Below are 18,265 nucleotides of genomic sequence, written 5' to 3'. Positions count from 1 at the left end.
TCTGACATTCTGAAGTTCTCAAACTTAAACATCAAGGGAGTAATTATTTGAAATTCAACAGCAACTGTAGTCTAGAAAAGTAATCTAACGTCCTAACTTCACTTGAAAGGAACTGAAACGAAAAAGTCTATTTCTCTCACTAGAAAAAGAACAAAAAAGAAAGAATACAAACCACTTTTGTCACAATTCTTACCTGGTATCATGCAATGAAGACCCTTGATGTGATCCTGTGTAACTCCACTCTCTGTGCAAACCTTGTCAATAAATCTGGTGATGAAGCGCACAACCGCATTTGCAACATCATTGTTCTCAGAGTCCTCAAACCCACTTTCAGTGTCATAACTCTCTGCAACACTGCCTGCAATACTATAGAAATTTGAAGCGTGAAAAATTCGGCTGGTGGTGCACACATGATACCTGGCTAGACAGAGATAAGGTGTGGGGTTTTTTTATAGTTAAAATACATAAACCTTGTTGAAAGCATATGGTGGTACCACAATTATATCATATTTTCACTGTCATTAATACTGTCAGATCTGCATGGATGGTAACAGAAGAGAACCTTCCCTTCATGAGTCCAGCGCAGACAGGCCCGCAAGAGTTAAAAAAGCTGCTTAGAAGTGAGCTAGCTCTACGTCTTCTCTTTGAAGAGCCAAGTACATTATTTGCCACCCATGGTAAACAAATATCCAGTTACAGTAAATAAGTATTTCAGTTGCAGGGCAAAGCTAAAAAGACCGTAAGAGAAGTGTTTTGTTCATGAGGAAATGTAAGCAAGCCAGTGGGACATGTACTCTGAATGTCTAAAAATGCCTTCCATAATAATATTAAGGGCCAGATTCGTGCATTGCAACATATACTGCAACCTGTCCGCTGAGCATGTCCTAATGCCTGAGTTCAGAGCCATTTAGTCAGCAATGAGTAGCCATGGGGGAGTTTGACACTGATAGCCTGCCTATCTTCTGCTTGATGCCAGCATTCTCACTAGCATTCTACTATTTTATCAGGTGGGAATTCTGATGGGTCATAGGTGATAATGAAGGACACTAAACAGAGCAGGAGGAAGGCTCATTATGAAACGTCCTGGATTTGCATGCTAAGGAACGTAACTGGTGTTATACTCCTCCTGCCCCCTTAGTAATTTAACCTTTGCCACAGTGGTTTAGCCCTCTTGTTTTCTGTGACCTCAGTGCCTTTCTTCCTTGCAGCTGTTGCACAGAAACTGTGATTTTATGGAGGCTGTAGAAATGCTTTCTTGATTTTAGTTCACACACTGTTTTTTTCCAAGACACATAAAAACAGAGTAGCTTTAGAGCTGCTGTTTTCTTTCTCATCATACCCTATGTTTGTATTCAACACTTGCATTACTAGATTAAAAATTCTTACTGTGACGGTAACATTTTTATGTTCCCTTAAATGGTGGTAAACTACTCCAGATTAAGTTCTGTTATTTAAGGCTAATCATGTTAGACTTCTGTTCTCCTTAATTAATGAACTTGAAGAGAAGATACTGAAATAATCTGTTATTATTTATATTATAAACAATATTAATCATTTAATATATGAAAACACAATATAAATACATAAAATTAAATAAAGATATTAAATATGTATTTTAATCTAGAATAAGTCCTGAAGAGTACAAAGCTTTGGAAACCTGGCCCATCCTGACCGATTACCACTGACCTTGCGTACCCACCTGTTTGTGACAATACTGTTGCTTCCACTCTCCCAGTCACCAGGAGCCGATGTTCTTAGTAATTTGTTCTTACTTGTATCCAGCGGTACTAGCAGGTAGACCATGAGGTTAGCAAAATGAATTGCCTGACTGAAAACTGTACTTTCCTCGTTCTGGACTAGCTCCTGTTGCATTTGTTTATTAAGAGTTGGCCATAATCGTAACTGCTCAGCAGCCAGGTCCATTGCTGTCTTATCCTGGTCTGGACCCACAGAATTTTTCTCCTAGAAGACATACGGAAAGAAATATAAAGACATAGGAGAAAGAATAAAGCTATAACTTAAAAAATGAATGTTTAACCAAAACTTTACTAAATTATTAAACTTACTTAACTTCCCCCCCCCCCAAAAAAAAAAAAAAAAAAAGCAAATAACTACACTAAATAGGGTTTAAGGAAAGTTTTTAAGTACTATAGAAACTGAGCTTTGAATGCAGTTTACTGAAATACGCAAGTAGCATGATGTGGACAGATCTAAACACCATCATTTCTTTCCAGGTCTTTTTTTATACTATATGATATTCCATGTTTCTTCAGAGTGGTTTACTGATTTTAATCTAGCTGCTCTCCTTAGATTACCATTTTAGCTCACATAAGAACATGCATAAATCAGACTGAGAAATAACATGCAGCTCACTGCTTGAAGCAGGTGATATTCCCCAAATTCCTAGGATATTCAGGTGAGGCAAGCTTTTATATTAGTTTCCAGACCAGCTGAAACATTCATGTTTTTACATGTTGGAGTTCAATTCTAGCATTTGCTTGAAGCAAACTAGGTAGATGGCACATAGTCAAATTATATTATAGCCCAAGGAAATTAGAATAAAGGAATCTGGCAGCTGATATTAGTGACCTAATGCCTGACGTTAAATTATTAAAGGACTAGTTATCTTGTAAATGTTTTTCTATACTAAGTTAAAGTTGAGTTAATTTTCCATATAAACACAAGAGGGTTAATGTGGATGCTTCCTTGTAAGTTCTACTGTTCTTCACATTTTTCTTTACATAGTCTCAGGTGGAAAGGGACTCCCTACACACAGTCCCACAGTCCTTTTATCTTTATCCCTAATATGTCTGACATGCCTTTTCAGTTCTTCATTCGGATTACATTTCTGGGAATATCTCTGTTTATTTTACTTCCTTTCTTTACAGTGCTGTCTGAATTCAGGTAGCATACATTTTTCAGTCACATAGTTGATAATGGAATTTTTATACCAAAAGAGAGATTACAGATGGCTTTTTACCATGTGTATGTGCTCCTTCTTAAACATAAAATTAAAAAAAATCTTATTTTAGCATGCTGCAAACCTTCCCATTATACTTCAATTTTTGCATTAGACATGTACTCTCCTCCTACTGAGACAGGTAATTTGTGTTCTGGAAGGTCTATCCAATTTTAATAATGCAGACTGAGTGCCATTCAATAAAAACTACATTAGGGTTTGGTGATAATCTAACACTGGACCCTAGAACTGCTTGCTGCTAGCTTAGGCTCTTTGTGTAACAGAACTGTTGCCATTTTATACCATTGCCATACGATATGGTACTACTTTCAGGAAAAACATATACCAGAAGTGTAGAAAATTATACAAAAAGTGGTTGCTTGAAAAATCATAAGGGCAACATCAAATCATAATGCTTTGCAGATAAACGTAAAAATTAGATATTTTTTTATGTTATTGCACGCTGTTTAATATGGGGAAAATGAAAGAAAAATATCTAAAATTGGAGAAACCGTAACTCAGCTCTCTATAACTTAGGAGACTATTGAAATGTGAAGAAAAATACCACCTTGATATTTACTTTAATATATTTTCCTACCTTTTGTCTCAACTGTACTGCATGATTGTCATCTTTGGCTGTTAGGTAGAGGGAGCGAACTTGATTTTGCACGTTGCTGTAAAAGGTTGTTTCCCAGAACTGCTGGTTAGTCCAGATAGGATGGTCTTGTACACAGGTGTAAGCAAACTGACTAACACCAGGTGCTAATTTCTGAAAGCAGAAAATATGCAAAATTGACAAATTAGTCCTATTATTTCATTTCCTTTAAAGACTATGGCTTGCATATTGAAATATATATATAAAAAAATCAGTCGTACCAACTGAAATATGCAATATATACCCTTCTGTACTACAACATGCAAAGGAGAAATTATATCTCCAGTTTTGTGCCATTAAAAGAAATGAACATACAAGAAGCTTGTAAATAAGTGGAAGGCACCACCTTCTTGATTCACAGCAGAAAACGAGACTCAAGAGGAAGAATTCTGTGATGACAGCTGATAGCTCAAAACATATTTCTAATATAAAATGTTCTTGAAAAAAATACAGTATTTTTAATAACCTAGTCCTACAACATAGAAATCAGTATTCAAACAGATAAAAATTATTTCTTGATTATTTAAAAGTCAGAACTACAGTAATGAAATGTAAAATAATTATAAGTGGCAACTGAGTCCTTCCAGAGCTGCATATTTTGCAACAGCAGCAGATTAAAATGTTCTTTTCATTGTTACCTACTGCACTGTATGACCCAAATCCAGCTCCTGACAGAGTACTAAACTGTGTATGTTCTCTGAAGTCACAAGGGACTGCATCCCTATAAGGTCTCAAACAAAACCAGAATTGTTAACAGCACTCCTCATTATGAATATATCATTATTTTCAAGTAGGTCTATTTTACTTAGCTAGTACGAGTTTCCCAGTGAGTTGTTCAATATTCTTGATAACCACATACAACGAGAGGAAATTTATTTCAATGACCTAAATAATGAAGAACTACGTCTTACATCATACATTCTTACTTTTTGAAAAAAAAGAAGGCCACAACAAAATTTGTGTTGTATACTGTGTATAGCAAAGAAGCAGGTAAGCTAAACACCCACCTATGATTATTTCTGCAATAGAACTGAAGAATAAAGTACATTACTGGGTGCCTCGTTTCATGACTTTCACTCAGAATACTACCCATACCTGAAATATATCCTATATCTAGAAGTTAAATTTTACTTTAGTGATTATGTCGTAAACCACTTTCCTGTAGACCAAGAATACCACTTGATTTAATATTTATAATTGTAACAGTTGTACACAACAGCCAGTAAATATAATACTTCCTTAGTAGGCACCCAGGCATTCAAGTGGAAGGCTAGGAAATTACAACTGAAAATTTTAAAGTCTGGTTTACAGATTTCTGGTTTTGCAATTCTTCGAACTGTGTTTTCCGTGCTATGCTCTTCCAAGTACATCATGAACTAAAAGTCCTGATCATGTGCCATGTATTCATTCCCTATCAGGAAGAGGTCCTTCAAAGTACTATGTTTGAGGAAATGACATGTGACATGCTACTAAAATGTACCCAGCTGAAATACCATCTCATGATTAACCAGCAAAACGTCAGCAAAACAATTTGTATATAATCATGCAGAATTTCATCAAAATTTCTTGATAACCCGTTAAGAAATCTGAATGTGTGGAAGATTCAAATTACATTAAACGTGATAATGTCTATTCAATACAGACTTAAGCAGAAGATAGCTGGCTTGTCTAACATATCACCACGTTTCAGTCATGACGCAGGAAATCGCGGATCACACAGTGCTCGATCTAGCTGTTAAATCACAGAACAGCTGAGACAGTCCTGAGCTTTGACTGACTGCTGGGCAGCCCTTGAAAAAAAAAAATAATCAAAGGCATACAAAATCTACACTAACTCATGACTATGTCAAGCCTGTTACTTAGCAGGTCAACTAACTGTACACGAAATCGAGTCTTTTAATTGCAAAAACATGAAAGAATGTTAAAGTAAAAAATATACAGGACAACATCTATCCTCCTGTACAGCTATCTCCCAGCTCCTTTACAGTAATCTTTATTCTTTAAGTGCTGTACACATTTCTTATCTTTCACCCTTTGTAGGTGTGTATACAGCTAGCTTAAAATGGCTTAATTTGTTCGACTGTGGTAATTAACACAGGGCCCACAGAATGGTTCTGGCCCAATCATTCACCTGACTCAAAATCCAGATGCACAAAACTTGTGTTACAGAGGAATGGGGATGAAAGGTAAATCAAGGAAAATATATATGGTCAACAACTTAAAAGTGGTAGTGAGTGTTAAAGAATAAATCCAAGTAAAAGTCATGGAATGGCTTTAGTTTTTTCACTGGCAGTAATTCCCAGTCACAATACTGCTGCAAAAAGGGAACACGACATAAGGGGGGGAAAAGGAAGAGGGAAGAAAAAGATAAATGTCTGTTCAAGCCTAACTAGTTGGTATAGTTAACTCATGCCAATTTCTGTAGTAAATGGCACACAACAGAATGATTTTACTATCAACCTGTCTAGCTGCCTTTGATGCCTCAGCCCAAATCAGGTAATTGTGTAAACTAGGTAAAGAGGGGGTGATCTTTGACACAAGCCAAAAAGAAAGTTTAAACTCATAACCCTATGTCCATAGTAATAGTGTTACAGAAATAAAAATGAAATGATTTTCACATGGGGACAAACATGAGCAGAAAGCCGAGGGGCTTTGAGATGCTCTTCCTGTGCTCATAATTTTAAACCGTGAACAGCCATGTACAAACCCACAATTTTTAAATAATGGAGATTTATGTTCAAATATAACACCACAAATCAACCCTGGCAGTAATTCCTAGGCAAAGTAAAAAAAGTTTGTTTACAAAAGGATGAAAGAAAATCCATCAAAAAGCTAAGCAATCATAGACATTATCCTTCTCATCACCTACAGGTGTTGAAATAAATGGTAAAACCTGATAGCAGCTAGAGCAGAGAATCAAAGTTAGGACTTTGATTTTCCAGACTAAGCTCTGCCAGTTATTTTGGGGAAAAATCACTGGATTCTCAGTTTGTTTTACTTGGTTGGTTTGTAAAAAAGCAGTATGAATACCAACGCTAAGCAGCACACTGCTGCTTCTATGCAGTCCAAATCCATGGACTAAAATACTCCGTACAAATAGAAGCATTCCATGAAGCTTGCAGTGTCTATATTCTCTACCCTGGGAGTGCTCAGTGAGCCCATTTGACCAGAATGGAAACTAATCTAATACATCAAAAGGGCTCCAATGTTTACTGTTGTATTCAAAAGAATTTGCTCAGTATTTCTCCAATTTAAGTAAAACAGTAGTTCGGCATCAAGCAATACTACACATATAAAACAAATCTTTACCTTTCTTTCCATAGGACAGCTCTTTCTCCCTGCCCCAATAATTCATTTCTGCCAGACAGAATGAACATAGGAGGCAGCAAAAGAATCTCCTACTTAGAAGGGAGGATTTAGGGGTGGACAGCTTAAAAAAGACTCCAGAAGAAAATAATAAAAATAGTTCTGAACTGATAAAGTCCTTATTCTGAAGTTGTCTGTATTATAGCTTACACTGAGCTGTAAATTGTAATTTTTGTAAATTGTAAATCGAGCACTGAGGTGTAAATTGTAATAACTAACAGGAAATGAGTTAACTTCTGCAAAGGACACCAAGTTCTTTCAATAGATTAATGGCCCTTCAAAAAACCCAAACATTCCCCTCCCAAATTACATATGAAACAGACATCACCCGTATCAAAGTACTGAATTGCATTCTACAGCTTGTGAAAACCCAAGGTAGATCCGGGACTTGCTATGTGTGATTATACCAACTTTCTGAGTTCAGGAATTAGCCTTAAATTATTTCCACCTTACTGAGTAGCACTGGATAATACCTGCTTAGAATTTTTTCTGTGTTTCCTGACACTGGATACTTCTGAACCTGAAAATGTTATTTGCAGCTGAGCAAAAGATGTGCACCAATGCCAGGACTCCCAAATTGAACTGTGAGGTACAGGTCGTCAAAGAGCTTCTCTATGACATAATATATTTAAATTGCTTGTTTCTGGAGAAGAAAGGTATGCTTGTGCTGATCACTCACCAGTCATTATCCTTTACACCACAAAATCTTAAAGAAGAAAGCAAGTTTATTCTAGCAAAGCAAAGGATCTATCAATTGTGAAGTTGCAAAAAAGTTACAAAACAAAGAGAGTGGAAAAACAAAATATAAATGTATGCGAGACTGTTCTTTTCTCACAGGAATTTGCCACATGTCTCGGCTATGGAAATGAAGGAGCAAACTCCACAGTACTCTATTTTTTAGAGAAATCCAGTTTACTTCAGAAATGAACTGGATTTTTGTCTTCCAATTTATATCCCAGGTTATTGGTTTGGATAATTTTGGTGAAAAGAGGAAGGAAAAGAGGTGAGGCAAAGAACAGCTTCCTCCTCAGCTTCTGGAGTAATCACTGTGCTATGGGTTATCTGCTTGACTTTTGGAGAAAGCTATTGCAACATCTGTGAAAACACCAAACGATCTTCCTCGCATAACAAAGGAGATCGCAGCACTACCTCTCCTGTACTGGTTAAGGTTCTCCCTGGAAGTCTTCTAAGTTTATAGATCATCCTGGACATCCTGACACTGCTACTTCCAAGGGCTATTCCCCATCTGAGGGTTCTTTATATAGACATTCAGCGATACCTGTTTTCGCATCATGAGTGGGTAGCACTTGCTGTAGGCAACACACTGCCCTCCCCCAAGACTATGTAAACCATGTTCTGCATGCAAACATATTCCATGAGCCAGTCCTGCATTCAGATCTACCCTGTGCCCACACAGACACCCCTAAGTTCAAAAAGTCCCATAGAATCAACCCGCATAGACCGAGAGGAGTGAGGCTTATCGATATATTGCAGACACTGCTGCACCACACCATGCATATACATCTCTCTCAATATTTACCACAGCATACACATACTCAAGCAAACGTTAAGTGTACATGAATACATTTTCAAGTCTGAGTGATGCATGGACAATATCAGTCAAACAATTCAATTCAATAAATGGTTTTCTCATTTGGTCTAAAATATAAAATTATACCCACATGTATTGTACACACAAATGTGGGTAAAGGCCATAAAAGCATAAAGTTAAGAACTGTGATGCTTCCATTATTATTATTTTTTGTTGTTGTTTTGATTTTTACTGCTTTAGGAAAAAAAAAGATGAAATACCAAATCAAGCTTCTTCTCCAACTTGAAAACCTAATCAACAAAAAAGAAAACAATTTGCCACCTCTCCTACCTTCAAAAAGCCACTAATCAAGATTGGACTCAAGACTGATTTATATTTTAATATACTTTAAGGTGTGAGTAGCAAAGTGGTTCATTAAGTTGTTTATCTACGATTATTTCACCATGAAAAATAGAAGAAAGGCCAATTCACTTATAATTCAGTGCTACCAAATCACAGACAGGTATATTAAACCAGCAGAGGGCAATAGAATTCTAGAATTTTGCAAAATTGGGATGTAATTCTGGATGGAGCTTTATTTATTGTATACATTTTCTGGCAAAAATTACTTAAAACATCTAATTACTCATAATGTTTAATCCCAGGTTCCAGAAGATCATGTATAATTTACTACACAACACTTAAAGCCATACAGAGTATCCCAGACTTCTATACAGATGTATCAAGACAAATACGTGCTAATACAACTTTACATGTAACGTTAAATAACACACAGTATTATACTTTTCCTTTCTCTAAAGAGATAACGAGATTTACAAAGTTCTGATATACACAGAACACATTAAGGCAATTACAATCATCTAGAATGATGTGCAGAACCTGCAAAAGAGAGAAGACGTTTTCCCACCAGAACTTCACAGTTCTACATGGCAATTAAGTTCCAAGAAGTGAGTAAGAAATATGCTGATTTCCACCCCTATCTACAGTACATTAAAGTGTTAGGTTTTGGGTTTTTAAAGATTAATTTCATTATAGAGATTACTATGACTATTCACCAAGGTTTAAATCCATTAGTTAAGTTACAGATTTCACAAATTGTCAGTTGCAGTGTTGAATCCATCATCTGAAGGGTTTTTGAAATTGTTACAGCTATTTTGAAAATTTCTAAAACGTCACTGTACGCCTTTGGCATTAGCTGACTCTGCAGTGATGGGGCACCTCTCTGACAGCGTTGGAACGGTGGTATTGGCTCTACCCTCAAAACACCCACCCTAGCAACTATGCTGTTATCCAGGTCTATGCTCACAAAGAAATAAACTCTGTAAATGTCACAAGTTTATGTTTTTATTTGTAACAGTGGTTCTTAAAATTATTTGACCTGATATGAAACTTAAAGCCAAGTTAATCGAGCATCTAAATAATCCCCCAAAGGATAATAAAGTAATTCTTTTTAAGTCCTTCTGCCATTTCATTATAGTATTTCTTTAATTACTATTTTCATTCCCCCATGGCAGTTTTCTTTGTCTTCAGTGGTAAAATTCTCTCTGAAGTTCTCTCAATATTCAGCATTCCCTTATCTGAAGACACTACTAAAAAAATAATCCTCAGGTAGTCCTCAAGAATAGGATGAGCAATACAGTTGAAAAATGTAAGGGTACAGCACAGAATATAAATTGTAAATTTATAAAAAAAAAATATAACAGTAGTAGGTTCATCTTGGTGATACTAAATATATACTACATGGTTCAGAAGGTGAAAGAGAGAGGATGGGCAAAACCAGGAAGAGCAGTATCATGAAGAATTCTGAATGTAAGGACAAGAAACCAGAACCTATTGCACCCTGAAGTATGTCATTAGAGAGATTAAATTAAGATCCAGTCTGATCAACAGGCAAGGAAAATGACTGTGGAGTTGCTGGATGCAAGTGCATTACAGAGCAGGATACAGTAAGGAACCTCTGCCCAATTATAAGATCCAGACACAGCACAGGGGGTGCGTGAGGAAGAGGATAACTACGTCTGCCTAGTAAATTCTTACTGGCACGAGTGTTTTGAATAAACGACAAAGAGCTGATGTGGCATTGACAAGTTCAAAAAGCCAGTGATGTATCACAGGAAGCGAAGAAGAGGATCCTAACAAGAATTTCAACTGTAGCAACTATTATGAAGGATGAAGCAGCACTAAGTGGATAAAATGCAGGGATGTGGGTGAAAACAAAGAGTAGTAGATACAAACTTCAACTATGGGCTTGAATCACAGGGAGAATAATAATGTGTATGAGTGAAGGGGAAAACCATAAGACAGGAAAGCATTTGTGACATCCCAATTCTTTGGTCACATCCAGTTTAAATTGATGAGATATCTAGGATGGCAACACAGAACTTCACACAAAAGCAGGCAATATACACAAATTATCAGCAGCTTATCTCCTTTACCATCTGTAAGCATTTGCTGTCTTCTGGAAACATAAAATAATGCTGCTTGACTCATGACAGATGATGCCCCGATGAAACAGAATTCAATAAAAGGAATTGTACTTTCATGCAGAAAAGTTGCATTCTACTAGAATAAGGACATAGTGATCAGGAGGTGAACTCAAACTTACAGACATGGAAGACACATGGGACTGTTCCTCCAGATGTACAGTCCTTCACTTCAAGATCAGAAGCTTTACCAGACATTTTAATTAAACCACCAGAAATTCTTTCATGCTGAAAATTCTAAATGAATTGTATTTCTGTAACACTGTAATCCCGCTTAGAAATAACAACAATATAGAGAGATGGTCTGTAATGAAATTGTTAGTCATCATGGCTAAAAAATGAGTTCAGTTAGGATCAGGAATAGTTACAAATTATGTAATCCGGTGCTTCTGGGGAATACAGTGGAAAGGTTTCTGTTTTTCCTAGGATACTGGATCCGTTTCTCTGGTACGGAACTGAACATTTACTGCAACATTTATCTTACTTTAATTGGGGAGGTGGTTGTCCTTTTTATTTTCCTGACCAAGTACTTCCTCCCATAAACCACTAAGGAAACAAATTGCAGATTGCAGAGTTCTCTTCAATGTTTCTCATGATGTTATCGTTCTGGGAAAGCAAGCTTCTTCAACAGAGTAAAGTTACTACTGTAATTGTTTTCCAAAATTCCTTGTAAAGTCACATGTTAAAAAAATCCTCTAATTAGTCTCTCTGTGCTAAACTGTCATATTATACTTTCCTGGTTTATTTCTTCCAGATTTTTTTTCCGCTTAAATATAGTTTTGGAAGAGAGATATGCTCTACCTGCAAGGACATAAAATATGTTCTACAGATATGTATTATGTATCCATTCAAATCCAAAGTACACTAATTAAAATCTTAAGGATCAAAGACAGCGTTTTGGCATCTGTGTTTGCAAGTGATACTGCAAAACCATTCAATCATAGCTAACAAGAATCCCCTGATTCCTGTTTTAACTTAAGTATGTTTGCTTTTAAAAATACAATTTGCTGAACTGTAATCTTTATATGAAAGGAAGTTTTAATGAATGTAATAAAAACTCTTGACTGGGAAGGTGTTCAGAAATATTGACAGAACTTTGACCATCAGCTTACAACGCTCTTCCGTGACCCCACTCATATCCATAAGCACCTGCCAAGCAACCATTGTCTTCTGTCAAAATTCAATCAAATACTGCTTTTGTGTCATATCTATAAAAACTTCAGCCATAGTTAACCTACTAGTGGACAGAATCACTAACAATAGTGATGACTAAAGGCTGCTCTACAGCTTCCTTACGGTGCCTCAAACTGCCTGGCTTCAAGTAGTAGTGCTTTTTTTCAAATTCATCTTATAAGCTCTTTATGATAAAGACCTTAATCTTTGTGATCTTTTGCATGAAAGCAAGACCAGCAGTTCTGGTCCATAATTAGGGCTCCTGGGTTTTGCAGTAATGCCAATAATACTAATATACACCTTTGGTAACGGTAAAATACCCTTAATCAATCTTTTGCCTGACAGCTTGAATATGTGCAAAATGAGTAAGATCTCTGAATGAAGAACTGTTTAAGAAGATGACATATGGAAAATCAATTTACATATTAAATTAAGATTTTAAAAAATATCTTATATTGTAAAGATACTGCATGGTGTTTTAAGGTACACTGGTGTCGTAAGTCTAGGAATTGGCCTCAACCTAAAGGATAAACATGTATTTTTTCCTTACAAAATAGGAATCACCTGAAAAGATAACATCTAACGCTGCCCCTGCAAAAAACAGGGCGTGTGTACCATGCCCTTCTACACTTCGCACCAGCATTACCACTCACTTCCTCCTAACAAACCAGACTGGTATCTGGAGTTGAAACATGACAATCTCTGCTGATACAACGAGGCACTAGGGCTCCCACAGTGAAAGAACAGCAAAATCCAGTGATGAAAGCTATACACGTTCCTTGGATATCTATTACTTCATTTGAAGTACTGCAGAAAAAGCTTTCCTCTCTCCTGAGTGAAGTCCTTAAATTCACTGCTGCTTGTTTTAGAAGAGTTATGCAGAAAGTAGGAACCACTTGAAGTCTGCCTACATATATTTTCTTTCATGGTTGAGCTTCTCCCATAGTATCCACTATATGACACAGGCAAGTTCTTGCCGTTTTTTAAGCAGGCAACTTAATGTATTTCTACATTTAAGGGATTACCATTCTGACAATGGATAAATATAGTATTAAATATAACATTATTTAATACAATTCCAGTCACAAAAACATTTTTATAGACTCAGATAGCATCGGAACTGGCAGAATAGAGATACAAGAAGAGAATTAATGGATGCAGACAAAATTTCTTGCCAAGATGATAAAGGAAGCCATTAAAAACTTAGAAAGTCTAAAGGAAATACTTGTGATTCTGAAAAATAATACTGCTCTGGCTAACGCAATTATTAAGAGATGCTCATCTATGAAATAAAGAAGTCCATGCATCATTTCTACACAGAACTAACTTTACTTTCAGAATAGTATATTGTTATGATGCCACTTCCTTTATTCAAACACAGGTGATCAGAACTGTCACTTCTGAATGCCAAATAAGAAAAATTTGCAAGTGTGTTACTATCTACTATGTAACGTGGTAGACAATCCTTAGAAAGGTATGGGAACACAGATGATTGTACATAGTTTAAGCACAGAATTTTAATAATAAAATTTTGGAAAAGATCCTCTGAAAGTGATAAAATTGTATTATAACCTGCACATTCAGGTTCTCCAATGGTTGAGGGACTCAAGAATGTTTGATCAGACTGCTAAACATCACCTTAGCTGCAAAGGAGGGAAGATGGAGAAGCAGACTCTGACTGTGACTCGGCATGGAACAGCGCTGAGGAAGGGAGCTTTTGCTCCCTCTGCCTGTTGTCCAGCGGGCAGACTGAAACTGGGGCCTGTCCTTGGTCATCTCTTGCCACGTACTAGACCTTCAAGAAATGCAGTGTAGTCTACATGACATCTTGCCACCGTGGCAGAGAGACATAATTGAAACCAAGTATCCAAATCCTGTGAATTTGACAAGGCCAATTAAATGATAGTCAAACTGCCTTCCTTGATGAGTTCATAAAATTATGATTATTTAATCAGAAAAATATAATTAAAATACATTCTTTTCATCTTGTTCTTTCTTCCCATGTGTAGAAATTTTCTGCAGCACCAGGGAATACTACATTTCTATTTTATACAGAGAAAAAATGACTGCATACTGAATAACCATGGGTCATCCGTACCAAAAAAACATGGAAAAATTCTTTTATCTTCATGTATAAATAAATTGTATTTATATTGTTTCAATTTTAAACAAAATTCCAACAGTATTACTAATGGTAAACTAAAACCTTTTTCTAACCCAGAAGCAAAAGATGTGTTTGTTTTTGTGACATTAACAGTACACACCAAAGTCCACTGTCACTGATGAGTCACATTTTGCTACAGCTCACGTCCAATATTTAAAATTTTTAAAAAGCATTGTGACTATTTTTTCTAGACAAATTCAATTATTAGTCCAGTCCACAAATATGCAACCAGTACTGACATCCTGTCTACGAATTTAATCCCACCAGCTATGAGTTAGAGTGTGATCGAATCCTGCCTGATCAAATTTCACAACAGATCACTCACCAGACTTCAGGAGTTGGAACTCTGAAATTTCACCAGACATTCCAAGAGCTGATAGCATGCTGTACACCAGTGATGCTTCTTGCTATTTTAGTTAGATGTATGCAGAAACACCCTAGACTATAATCTTCACGTAAGGCAAAGACATTAAGACAAGACCTGTTAGATCATGCAAGCTTGTTCCTTTTAGACGTTTTTCACTGTTTCCCCAAGAATATTTTAAAATACCTCAAGGCTAGAGCATTGCCTACCTCATGAGAAGACCATTCCAGAACCTTATCAACATCAACTCAAGGAATATGTTTCTCCTACTACTCAGTTTCTTGGTTTTATCTGCTGGACTCACACGAAAACACACCTTTCTCATTATCTACACACCTCAAACACTATGTGTCTGCACTATGTGTGGCCATGTACAGTAAAGCTATTTAGGAAGAACAGGTAATTGTTTTACTAGTGCTCTGCTTTGTGTTAAGTAAATAAAATAAAACTTAGTGTTTCATATACACAATAGTCCTTTCATAAAGGAACTGTGGTGTTGTGTAACTTCTTCGCATTATTTCATCAGAAACAACAGGAAATACATTAACAATGAAATGCTGTGACATGAAATCCCATTTTAATTTCCCATTTGAATGCTATAGTAAACATAGATGGTAAAATGTGTATTTGACTGACATAACTCTATAGTGTTTTTAAGATGTACTACAGGCTTTCTCACTGATAACACGATTTGGAATACCAGCTGCACAGTAACATCAATGCACACACAAATGAAAACCTGCGTCACTATTAGATTCACAATTCCTGCCCATTCCTGGCCACCAATAACACTCTGCAGTTTCAACAGAGCCAGGTGAAATGGTATTTAATATCCTGCTGGCATTAAATATGGTATTCTGATAACAGAAGCATCAATAAAAACAAGTACGCACTGTCAAGCACTACTTCACTTTTTTTGGAAAGCATAAACACAACCACATTTAGGGAGTCACACTTTGAGGTAAGACAGTTTTGCATCTGAAGCAACAGTATTGCAATACCTGTGCTCTGCCCCCCGAAAAACAAAACGCAGCTTCAAGGGCATGTGCATGCACGAGCACGTGTGCGCAAACTACACTGTATACGGTAAATAAATAAAACTGACAAGCAACTCAGCAGAAAAGGCTATGACATAGTCTGACAATGCAAACATACGAGCTTTCCTGAAGGTATTTTAATAAGAAACAATCCCCCAAACGACCTTAATTTTAGTTAAACTACAACTGTAACTCCTCAGGACTTACCAGAAACAGAACAGCAATATGCTGTGTTAAGCAACAAAACTTTAATCATTCTATCTAAGATTTCAGAAAAGGGAAATCCAGTGAAAAGAGAACTTAGAAACTTTCAATACATTATAAAGCATGAAGCTCAAGGGAGAAAAGTAAAGCAGCAAGATTTGATATGATTTCTCCCTGAAACAGGGGAAGAGGAACATTAATTTAGTGTGAGCTAAATTCCAGAGTAGGAATCCTTCCAAAGGGTTACATAGATGTTAGAAGGGTGGAAAAATGACACCCATTTTTCTTAATTTAAGAATACTGATGTAGATGAACAAAATGTTCTACAGAGGTTCATGCCAGGTAGAACATACCGACTCTAGTCTAGGATACAGTTTTGAAAACCTCTAGAGAAGCTGAAACATGCTCCAAAAGTTTCATTTTTACTCAAATTCCAAACAGAACCTTAAACTGCTAACCTCAACTAAACACTGCAAAGTTTGCCTACTGATCTCATGTTCTGAACACCACATCAGTTTGCATTTAGTATGAATAGTTTTACACCAAAATAAGTACTTTTGCCAAAGAATTCTATCTAATGGGACATACCAAAGGGGGCCATCGCTGAACCTGAGGATTAGATCTGGGAAATACAAAATTCTTTTTCTATTATGCATTAACAGCTGGCTTTTGCAAGTGAATAATCAGGTTACTTTAATTTTTAATTCAGTTCTGGAACATTACAAAAAAGTCATCCTGCTTCTTACATCCAGGGACTCAGAGTTTCCCAAGTGTACAGTTTTAGTCTTAAATAGTAAGTATGGGACTAGGTTATTGCACAAAAAATTTCAGAGAACTTTTTGTGAGAGAAATGCTGTGAGAACTCAGCACTCCTACCAAAAATACAAGTGTATAGAAGAAATTACTTTAGAGATATTCTGTATTCAGTCCAGCTTTTTGCTCTCCTTGATTGTGAAATGAAAACTTATTTAAGCTTCTTTCAACACTGACGCTAGTCCATGAAAAAAAAAAAAAAAAAAAAAAAATTACTGCCCTCTCCCCTGCCCCACTTGACCAAACTTTACCAAATGAGGCATCTAACCAAACTGGTACAACCCCCTCTTGCACCTCTCAAGGCAAAGAGTTACGTGGACTGTCTTGGCCAGCAGAGAATGAAACAAACCCTAAAGACAATCTGTCTTCACAATACAGAATTAATGCAGTCACAAGAATAAAGCAGGGAAACTGAAAATCTCTATGGCTCATTAGTTCTTTCTCCAAATTAGTTATATACTTAATTAATATAGTGGCAGCAACAGATGTCAAACAACTCATGATTCTGCTACTCAAGGACTCAAAAGAGAGGCAACAGAAAAAGATGAACTTGTAATTAAAGATGACAGAAAGTTTATTTGCTGGTATTGAAAAATCTAATGTCTCACCACACTAGTTTATGTAAGAGAATAAAATACTCCTGTTTTGGGGTATTATGTATGGCTCTATAATAAATCTAATTCAAATAAAACTTTTTCACAGTTCAAATGACTAGAAGAGAGAAAACCTACAACTTTATTCTTTATATATGTAGTAAAATACTGGCTTAAATAGGATTTCAAGAAACTTGGTAATCATAAGACTGTCAAAATTGCTCTCATCCTCAGCAGATTTCTGTGTTCTATGGCAACGTTTTACATTTTTTATTCTAAAAATGTCATAATAGATTATATTTCTAGTTTGAAGCAATCAGAAATTGTTCAATTAGAAGGCATAGTTTAAATTAAAAAGCACTGATTGATTTCTCAGCTTATTGTGGAAACCTTTTCAGCTAAAATGGGAATTTCTTTCTGTTTCGTTTATGGCTACTCATAAATGCCTTATACACTGTCTGAAGGACAGAAAGTTATATTTTTCTTTCACATGTCATTTCTATCACGTTATTAATGTCTAGCTAGACTGTAAGAGTAACTACTATTTTGCAGTATCATGACATACCAATTACAAATAATTAAATATTTCCCAAACTGGGTTGCATAACGAAATTCGTATTAAACAAAGATTATTTAATTGCAACCAAATCCATGTTCTGAACTTACCATGCCCCCAGATATGTACATCTTATGAAGCAGCACTTGAGCTAACCAGACCTAATGAAAATGCTGCTGTATTGGGACAGTGAAATAACTACAGCTATACTACAAAGGTTCTGCTTTTGAAATAACTGCTTGCAGAATTTCCACTATTTACGTTTTCATATTTCTATGATATTGCATTTTATCACTATCAAACACTATGCAAAAAAAGACAAGGAAAAAACCAACACAAGAAACTG

General features: G+C 36.1%; 1 protein-coding gene across 5 annotated transcripts in view; it reads right to left on the bottom strand.

Moving 5' to 3' along the window:
- Positions 1-18,265, bottom strand: part of SBF2 (SET binding factor 2) — a 255,137-nt gene that overhangs the window by 51,617 nt on the left and 185,255 nt on the right. For all 5 annotated transcript variants that reach the window (XM_055722192.1, XM_055722188.1, XM_055722190.1 and 2 more), the window contains exons 18-20: positions 3,558-3,728; positions 1,700-1,962; positions 194-366 (exon numbers count right to left, since the gene is read on the bottom strand). In XM_055722192.1, the coding sequence (XP_055578167.1) occupies positions 194-366; positions 1,700-1,962; positions 3,558-3,728 (607 nt within the window). The remainder of the gene's footprint in view (positions 1-193; positions 367-1,699; positions 1,963-3,557; positions 3,729-18,265) is intronic.

This window comes from Falco cherrug, chromosome 10 (assembly GCF_023634085.1).
Source record: "Falco cherrug isolate bFalChe1 chromosome 10, bFalChe1.pri, whole genome shotgun sequence".
Classification (NCBI taxonomy): Eukaryota; Metazoa; Chordata; class Aves; order Falconiformes; family Falconidae; genus Falco; species Falco cherrug.
This window is presented reverse-complemented; position numbering and strand designations above follow the sequence as displayed.